Source organism: Dipodomys ordii, unplaced genomic scaffold, assembly GCF_000151885.1.
Source record: "Dipodomys ordii isolate 6190 unplaced genomic scaffold, Dord_2.0 Scaffold54, whole genome shotgun sequence".
Classification (NCBI taxonomy): Eukaryota; Metazoa; Chordata; class Mammalia; order Rodentia; family Heteromyidae; genus Dipodomys; species Dipodomys ordii.
This window is the reverse complement of record NW_012267270.1, coordinates 251286-260975: the sequence shown is the minus strand read 5'-3', so window position 1 is coordinate 260975 and position 9690 is coordinate 251286. Positions and strand designations below refer to the sequence as shown.

General features: G+C 63.6%; 1 protein-coding gene across 1 annotated transcript; it reads left to right on the top strand.

Moving 5' to 3' along the window:
* The first annotated feature begins 669 nt into the window (after positions 1 to 669).
* On the top strand, positions 670 to 4423 carry LOC105989049. The gene is made up of 7 exons (XM_013020858.1): positions 670 to 715; positions 2306 to 2422; positions 2627 to 3319; positions 3430 to 3565; positions 3699 to 3832; positions 3913 to 4050; positions 4134 to 4423. The coding sequence occupies exons 1-5, from the start codon at positions 670 to 672 to the stop codon at positions 3826 to 3828; spliced, it is 1122 nt and encodes a 373-aa protein (XP_012876312.1). The 3' UTR covers positions 3829 to 3832; positions 3913 to 4050; positions 4134 to 4423.
* Positions 4424 to 9690: the final 5267 nt, after the last annotated feature.

Sequence of the window (9690 nt, the reverse complement as noted above, 5' to 3'; positions counted from 1 at the left end):
CCCCAGACAGCGCGGCAGCCATTGCCGGTGCGGACAGCCGCGCGGTGGCAGCACGGTTTCACACATCAGCCTTGGGGCATCCGAGTTTGGGGTTCACTGGTGGCAGAGTCACCCGGGCCAGTGCCTCAATGAGCTCACAAAGCCATTGGATTCACAGGTCTTTCACATCTCTAGAGGGGACCTTTGAGTCTTGGACCCCCGAACCCGTGAGCTCGTTTCCTTCCCGGACAGCGTGGAGTTGGTTTCAGGTGGGGAACAGAGTTTCCGCGCAGCGCACTCTAACTAACGCACACACAGAAGCCCTGGGGCAGCCGAGATTGGAGTTCACCGGCGTCATGTGGATGAGGGCCTGTCTGTTGTGTGCTTCTGGAGTGATCCCCCTTGGTATTGGACCCTAAACCATCGGGCTCGGCTCCCGCCCCAGACGGAGCAGAATTCAGCTGGTAAAAGAGCAGAAGTAGCCACTTGGTGGAGGCAGGGTCTCACACGCTGAAGCCTGGCGACCAGCAGCTGATGTTGGGGTTCACCCTTAGTACCCATTCTGGTGTCATAGGGTGTCCAGGGTCATTGGGGTACAAGACTTTTGCAAACCCCCGAGGCTACCTGAATGTACCCCCAGACCGTGTTGTTGACATTCAGGGAGATGGGAGGGGTCCCCAGTCTTGGAGGATGGGGCTCCCGATTTTTGGAGAGCCCTTCTGTGATGATGCAGCCGGTACCAGTGCTCTGGGGTATTCTTTCCAATCTTACCCAAGACTGAGCGGGACTGGGGTGTTGCCTCCCTCCCTCAGAGCACACACGCTTGAGGGTGTAGAGAGACCGCATGATGACGGTGTGGAGGCTGAGGGTCCCCTCAGGGCAGATGAGGGGGTTTGGCCTGTCCTGTAACTTGGGGTCTGCCAAGGTGAGGTCTGGGGTTCATGTAGTGACAATGGAGCTCACCCACAACCACACTAGCCAGCAGCCAACACTTCGTGGGAACACAAGACCTCCCAAAAGTCTGCTCAAAGTATTGAAGCATCCCCTAACCCACACCCGCCTGAGACCCTGCCACATGGCCAGTCTGGGACAGATCTGGGGTCCTTGGCCGTTGGTCCTAGATGACATTGGGTCCTAGGGTCCCTCCCTCCTTGGGCCACCAGATTGTGTAACTTATCGAGCAAACACTGTGATGCCATGGTTCCACCGCCACCTTGGTGGAGGCCGAGAGAGGCCGGAGATCCAAGGGGCCAGGGGCGCTGCCCCCCCCCTGCTGTCCCCTGCTGTCACCGAGTGCGTCCAGTGCCTCCCGTGCTCAGCAGCCCAGGGAGGCTGCAGCACCTCCCGAGGCCTTCACTGGGGTGCGTGCACCATGTGGACCTCGGGGAGGGGGCCAGGAGGGGGCCCTGGGGTACCCCAACTCGGTGTGCTGGGGAGGCCACTGAGGCCAGAATGAGCAAAGGCATAGCCCGGCTGTTGCCCTGGACACACAGGCCCCGAGTCTTGACCATTCCCCACTCCCCGTGTGCGGTTCCTGGCAACTTCTATTGTTGAGTCCTGGGACCCCGAGAGTGAACCGAAGCTAGCGGCCGGGAGGGTAGACGTCGACCGCAGAGTGCTCCCCCTGGGGAGGCCCGCGAGACCCCCTAGCACAGACCGCGAGCGGGAGCTGCCCCTGCTGGCGGGCAGAGTTCCCGCGGGCGGGCACGCGCCACGCGGTCCATGAAGAAGACAGAAGTTCTCAGCCCGGAGCGGGTGCTCGGGCCAGCGCCAAGACCTGCCTAAGAGATACCAAAGGAGGGGTGTGGGGAGGCTGTCTTTGGAGAATTCCAGGACGGGCGTGAGCGGGCTGGGGTGAGCGGGCTGGGCGGGTGCTGGAACGGACCGGGGGCGGAGGTGGGCCCTGCGGGGGCCCCGGCAGGGATTCGCTCTGATTGGCTAGCGGGGCAGGGGCGGGAATTCTGGGCGGGGCCACCCCAGTTAGAAAAAGCCCGGGTTAGGGGCCCGAAGAGCAGGGTGAGGGAGGGGGGTGGGTGGGAGGGTGGGTGGGTGGGGGGGGAAACGGGGGAAACTGGGGAAGATGGGGTGCTGGAGGAGAGTCGTGGGGGCCAAGGAGCACCTTGGCCGTCTGGAGTCTGGCGGGAATGGAGAAGGGCGGAGGGGCTAGCTCGGGCTCGGCGGAGGCGGTGGGGCTGGGAGCCGGGGGGACATCGGCTGGCTCCGGGCGTGGTGGCGGAAGGGTACCATCGGGGAGGGCTGACGGGCTCGAGCTAGGGCTGGAGAGGGGAGGGAGCCAGGCATTCATCCCGGTCACTTTTGGTTACAGGACGTGGCGGCTGGTTGGACAAGGGGGAGCTGCTGGGCAGGGTTCGACCCCCAGGCCTGGGCGGTGGAGGTGTAGCTGGCAGCGGTGGGCAGGTGAGGAACGCCGTCTGCTGGGCAGGTGAGTTCTCTTCTCTCTCTGGCCTCGCTGCCCTAGCCTTCTGGAACATGGAGGTGGAGGGCACGGGGCCGCAGAGGAGAAGTGTCCCAGCCTCCCGGCACGGCGGCGGGCAGAAGGAGACAGGACAGGCAGCCAAGGGGACATCTTCTCGGGGGGAGCCGAGACGGGGAAGGCCGGGGGGGCCAGGGGCAGCCCCGGATTGAGCGAGCATCTTCAGAGGGCGTGGGGAGGGGGAGGAGCAGACGCAGGGCTGCCAGCAGGGAGCGCAGGAGCGTCCCAGTCTTGGTGGGTTGGATGGGGTGGGGGGGGGACACGAGGAAGACAGGCCCCCAGCCGCCACCTCATCATCCACCGCAATTCACATAGAAGCGGGATCCTGGGTGTCTCTGGCAGGGCCTCAGCGTGGCCCGGGCCAGAGCGTCGAGGACAGGAGAGCGGGAAAGAAGGGCAGTACGCAGCCGACGGCGTCACCAGAGGGAGGGCCGGTGGCCGTGGGTGGCGGGCTCCAGAGGGACTCTCGCAGCAAGGAGGCTGCAGTGGGCCCGGCCTGCGGACACAGCACTCCCGCGCGCGGTACTGCGGCCCAGGGGCTGGCGCGGAGAGGGCCCACAGTGGACTTGTTCACGCTGTATGCCCTAACCGCTCAGCCCCTGGGTCTGGCAAGACAGGACAGCACCAGGGGAGTCAAGGGCATGGGGCAAAGCCAGACCAGGCGGGGCAGGCGGGGCAGAGTAAGTGCAATCTCCGGGGAGGGAGGTAGGGGCGCAGGCAGGGCGAGGCCAGGCTACAGGTGGCGAGCGGCAAGGTACCGGCCTCCGGAGCCCACGGCCAAGGCGGGCCTTACGGGCAGCGACAGAGGGGCGACCGGTGCCTCTCACGCTCGGACTGGAGGCGAGGGTAAGTGCCCGGCCCCCCAGTAGCGCCACCCCCCCCCCGCCCCCACCGTGTCTAACCAGCACTTTCTTTGTCTCCCCCCCCCCCCCCCCCCCCCGCCACTCCCACCACAGCCAGGTCTCCAGCAGGGGTGGACGGGCCAGTCAGTCTTAAAGGCCAGGACGTCAGTGCAATGAATCTACTTGAGAGATATGATATGGTCCGGTGTGACGGTGAGGGCAGGGGAGAGACTGCCGTTCAGCTTTCCGGGTGAGTGTGATGAGTGTGAATCCTGCTCCCCCCCCCCTCACTGCACTGCAGGGGGTGGGGCACAGCGGGTGAAGCCCCGCCCCCAACCCCTGGCCACGCCCCAGTTCACACACCCCAACTCTGTCTCCCCCAGAACAACCTGGCTGGCACCACAGGCGGGAGGCTCCCACAACCAACGTCTGTTCCTTAGCTTTTCCGAGAGAGCTCACACACACACTGCTGCTCTCTGGGCACACCCTTCCCCCTCGAACCCCTCCAGATGAACAGGTGAGGCCTTCCTGAGCGCGCGTGCGGCCAACGGGGCACGCGTGGGCAGAGGCCAGGGGACTCATGTCCTCCACCCACAGAAATGGTGCTACCCAGCTCACGTCTGGGCCTTCGAATCCGGGGACTTCTTCAAGTCCGTCTAGCTCTGAATCAAGAAAAATGCTGCAACTCAGGAAACACAACAAGACACAACTTGCCTCAGGAATCAACTCTTCGAGGTGAGCCAGGGCACCCTTCTGGAAGCTTCCCAAGCCCCGCCCCCACCCCACCCCCCCATCATGTGCCACGTCACTCTTGGCAGGTGAAGCCAAAGGAACAGACCACGTGAACACCGTGGACGAGCAGACCCGAGACCCCACCCCCCCACAGTTCCATCTCCATGGCCACCCCCTGCCACGCCCAGGAGACCACCAGCCACCCAGCATCCCAGGGCCAGGCCTCTGCCTGGGATGCCAGCATCGCTTCCCTCCTCTCTTCTTCTCGTTCATCCTTTCCTTTGTGTGTTTGTTTCTTGCCTTTCCTTTCTTCTTCACTTGAGAGACTCCAGGCATCCATGACTCTTGTTTCCCCACCCATCCCTTCTCAGTTAATTTGCACTAAGTCTTTTGCACTGGTTTGGAGTTCTGGAGACGTCCTCGAGTCTCTCTGTGTGAGTGTCGAGTGTCATGAGTGTGCGGGCCTCTTCGGTCCGCCGCCCCAGCGCCCGCCTCTCCGGCCGTCCATCGTCCATCCATCTCTGCGGGCGGGCCAGCGGGGCGGCTGCGTGCCTGAGGCCTCCGCCCTTACCTCGCCAAGTCTGGAGCCACTCCAAACATTCCATGACACCCACTTTGCCCTGTGCCCCTCCCCACCAGGGCCTCCCCAGAGGCCCTGGACTCATCAATAAATTCACAGTTACAGTCGTTTGTGCCATGGCTTGCTTGTCTGGGGTGGGTGTGGATGGGGACTGGGACATGAAGGGGGGGAGGGAGGGCTGCAGGGGGAGGGGGAGGGAGGGCCGAAGCCAAGCACACACCGGGAGGGGTGTAGGAACCAGGGGGGGGGGAGGGTGGGGCCGGTGAAGCCATGCGGTGGGGTGTCAGGGACGAAGCACAGGAGAAAGGAGATGGGGTGGGGGCGGGGAGTGGGTGGGGCTGGGGAGGGGGCACAATGCGGAGGAGGGGTCTCGGAGGAGGGGTCTCACGGGTGCCGGGGATCACGGCACGGAAAGGGTCACGTGGTGAGGCCGGGCCTGCAGACATGAGGGGCCTTTGGGAGCAGGCTGAGGCCTGCAGCCAAAGATGGAGGATGGCAGGCGCCACGTGGAGACAGGAGGATTATGGGAGGACAGGAGGATTATGGGAGGAGAGCGATCAGGCCCCACCCAGGAGGCTCTGGGCTTCCTGCCTTGAAGCCCCCCGGAAGGCCTGGTCTGGGTTTGCTAAGCCAGGGAGCGTGTTCCGCACCCGGGCTCATGGGGGAAGGCAGCCGCCCCAGGGCCAGGAGGTCGCAGAAACACGAGGCTCGGCTCGCGGTGGCCGCTGGGCCTCCCCCTCTTGCCTGGGCTTGCCCCTCCCTGCCAACCCGAGCCCTGCTGAGCTCCGGGGCTGGACATGGCGGGGACACGGTATCCCCTTCTCCCCCACTCTGCTGGGGGTGAGGGCCCTGGTGGAGAGACAGGGACTGACCCGGCTGCAGCGTGCTTTAGTGCCGGACCAGGCTGACAGAATCGAAGGCAGTGGGGCGGGTGGGGGAGGCCGAGGGCCAGGGTTGGAGCGAATCTTGGGGTGCCAGTGTAGCCCCCACCCGGGGTTTGTGGTTGGAGCTCTCATGGAGACGCAGTGAGCCCAGACCCTGAGGCCGGACACCTAGCCTTCCCCGCACCGCCACCCACCCACCCTCGAATCTCGCCTTCTGGCTCCTTGGCTATGCAGAGACTGGGGACCAAAGTGGACACGAGCAGCCACTTTGGGGAGTGAGGCTGGGGTCTTGAGCCCCTCATCCTCTCCTCCAAGCCCCACTGCTAGGAGCACGGGGAAGCCTCCACGAACGAACACAGACCAGAGGACCCCACCCACGCCTCCCCTCTGCTGCACAGCTGCAGGCCCGCACACCAGGCCTGGCTCACCCCTGGCCTTCTCCTGTCCCACTGCTGTGTGCCACAGCATTTACTCACAGGAATCTGGGCCATGAGGGGGTCAGGCACCCCACTGGGCACAGCCGCCAGCCACCCCATGCCAGGCGGAGAGAAAGGCCACCGTCACCCTCCGGACCCTGGCAGTGCGGACAGAGTAGCCATCCATAAATATCCCAAAGGAGAGGCTTTGCGGGAAGCAGGTCTACAGAGCCAGACAAAAGCTGTCTTGGCAGAGGTGCTGGCCAGCATGGCTGGGAGGCCCTTCAGGTGGCCCACGGTGCTGAAGGCTGGGGGTACAGACTGTGAGGGTGGCAGGAGAGATAGACAGATGCCCACAGCCCGAGGGAGGACACGGAAATGGAAGTGCGGGGTGGTGGTGTGGATGGGGGGCGCTGCACATTCCCACATTGGGGTCTGTGTGTTTGCCTGTGATAAAGCTGGGGTGCTCCCATTGTTCTTCCCAGCTCTCGTGCAGCCCCCCCATTACCTCCCCACCTCCCCAGGGGCCTCCGGGCCCACTGCCCCCCCCCAGTGTCAGGACCAGAGAGGGGGTGCAAGGGGCAGGACGGAAGCTGGGCTGCCCCCCGCCGTCTTTGCCGCCCTAAGAGGTTCCAAGGTTGGTGCCGGAGCAATCCTATCAACAGAGCCCCCTGGCACTTTGGGGCGGGGCGGGGGGCAGGATCCTGGGGTACACACTGGCAGGGGAAGGAGCATTATCACTCTGCAAACAGGTGTGCAGGTGGGTCCTGCTCTGAGCCTCAGCGAGGGGTGGGGGCTGGGAAAACAGAGGGGGCCTGGCCCCAGCCCCAACAAAGCCCCTCCATTGACTGCCGGGTGGAATGTGTTTACCTTCAGCCCAACCCGATTTCCTGCTTTTTAGAACAGGGGCTTACAGAGGGGTTGCTAGACAGGCTCCCGCCCCACCACCCAAAGGTACTTTCAAAATGCTCATGAGCTGAGTGAAGTGTGGAGACTCAAACAGGAGCTTGAATTTCATCCACAAGCTCCAGTCTGGGTGGGGTGGGGAGGGGCCCACCTGGTGCTGCTAGAGAGCCTGGGAAAAGAAGTTTCCCAGCTTGGGTGAGACCCCAGACAGCGTGGAGGTCCCCACCACAGCCACAGCCCCACAGACACCCAGCATTCCCAGACCTCTTCCAGCAGTGACAGAGTCTGCATGACCCAGTAGAGAAAAGGGGGCTGTTGTATGTGGAAGCCCTTCCTCGTGTGTGTGTGTGTGTGTGTGTGAGTGGTGTGTATCACGTGTGCACTGTGTGTTGTGTGCTATGTATGTGGTTGCACTGTATGTGTTGCGTGTAGCATGAGATGCATGTGGTACAATGTATTGTGTGTATGCCCGGTGTGTATTGTGTGTAGTGTGTGGTGCTCTGTGCCCTGTTGTGTGTGTGCCATGTGTGTTATATGTGGTATGTGTGTTGTGTGTGCACGTGCACTGTGTGTGGTGTGATACATGTATTGCACGTGGACATGTGTGTTGAGTGTGTGCTGTGTGTGGCTCACATATATTGTGTGTGCTCTGTGTGGTGTATGTGGTATGTGTGTGCCATATTGTGTGCAGTGTGTGTGGTGTGTGGTGTGTTACCCCTGTGTTGTGTGGCACACACATGTTGGATGTGCTGTGTCTGGCGTGGGTGCTGTGTGTTGTGTGTGTGGAGTATTGTGTGGTACCTGTGTGTTGTAGGTTGCACATGTGGTGTGTGTGGTAGGTGTATTGCTGTGCATGGTGTGCACATGTATGCTGTTTATATTGCATGCGTGTTGCAGGTATGTGCTGTGTGCTGTGTGTAGCACATGCATGTTACATTGCACTGCACAGGGGGTGTGCGCGTGCACATGTGTGTGCATGCACGTACCCTGGAGACCTGTGAAATGCCAGTTAAATGTGTGTAGCCCTGGTCTCGAGGCTCCTGGCACGGGGGTGTGTGCTGCATGGTGTCTATGCTGGTAAGCATCCCCACCTACGTGGTGGGCTTCTGTACTGACCAGGTGGCCGTGCCCCCGCCTGCGCTGAGGCCAGGGTGGAGCGTGGCACGTGTGGTCACGGCTCGGGGAGGCTGTCCTCCCTGAGGGAAGACCCCTGTCCCAGGCTCGGGGAGGCCGTCCTCCCTGAGGGAAGACCCCTGTCCCAGGCTCGGGGAGGCCGTCCTCCCTGAGGGATGTGCACACTGCCTCGGCGTGGGCTCTGGTCGCACACACATGCAATGACCACAGCAAGCCTCCGGGCAGCAGTTACGGGCACAGGGAGGGAGGGGAGGCGGGGAGGGGTCAGGACTCTCACTGTACCCCAGAGTGAGGACGGAACACTCCAGCACTACAAAGGAAGCCAGCAAAGAGGGTATGGGATCTGACTCAGTGCACCCAGGCTGGGTGCAAGGGTGGCGGTCTCCCCTACCACCCCACCTGTCCAGAAAGACGAGGGTCCTCTTCAGTGGGGTGCCATGGAACTCAGAGCTGTGGGCAGTGGACCCCTCCAGAGCCTCACGGGCCCTCTCCAGCCAGGGCACCAGCGGGTCTTTCCTTTCCCGCCCGGTGTCAGCCTGTGGAGCTGGCCCGGCCCGTGTGCCCATGGGCCTGGATGAGGGGGGGTCTGGGGCCATGTGAGCACAGGGGACACAAGGGCCTTCCTGTATACCACGTGAGCTCCTGGGGGGCCTGGGGGGCCTGCTGGGCTTTGGTCTCTCCCAGGCTGCAGTGGGAGGCACCCCCTCCCCTCTGCCTTCCCTCCCCTCCCCTCGGCTCTCTCCCCCACCTCCCGCCATGCCTGGCCTGCTCCTGGTGACACGATTGGCCCCCTTCCAGGGCTGAGGGGAGCTGGCGGGGGCCCTTCCTGGAAACTCACCTTTGGGGGTTTGCTGGGAAGGGCCTGCTCCCCCCCCCCGTTTCCTGGAAGCAGTCACTGTGGCCATTCTGTTCCTCGTCAGCCCCGAGCCTGCAAATAAAGCAGACACTGTGCTCCTTGTCTTCGGGGAGTCCTGCTCCATCACCCCACACCTGGCTGGACACAGGCGGGCAGCTGGTGCGCGGCGAGCGGCGCGGGGCGGGGGCTGGACCCATAAACAAGGGCAGGCGCCAGGCCCAGGAGGCACCCCATCCCCAAGCGACACCTCTGCCGCTGCTGAGCACGTGCCAAGCCCAGGCATCGTGGGGCAGGGGGAGGGCACCCCTGAGAAAGAGGACCCAGAAGACCCCAGGAAGGGGTCACTGGGAAAGCTGGCCTGGGCCCCACACTGCCTGCCCGGGAAGGTTCTCTGGAGGAGCGGGGGCCATGCGAGGAGGGGACCCTGGGTGGGGGGAGGGGGCCATGCTGGGTGGGAAGGAGGTGCATGGGGGGGTAGAAAGGATCTGAGCAGGAGGAAGGATGGGAAAGCCAGACTTTAGGATCCAGAACGCAGAAAGAAATGTGGAAGCCTCCGGGCTCCATGCAGAGCTGCAGGATGCCGCCAGGAGGGCTGAGAAGGGGTCCCGGGGCCTCCTCGAGGTGGGTAGACCAGGGCCCAGGACGTGCATCTGGGCCAGAGACAGATGAAAGGAAAGAATGACTGACATCACCCCAGGGAGCCATGATGGCCACGAGGGACCACGGAAGATAGGAGGGAGCGGGTGATAGGGCTCAGGGGTCCCCACGGGGTCCCCACGGCCCGGGCCGGGAGGCAGCCCCCCCGCACACCCCACCCTCCCTCCGTCCCTGTGCTGGGGTGTCAGGCCTGGGGTCAGCCCCCACGGG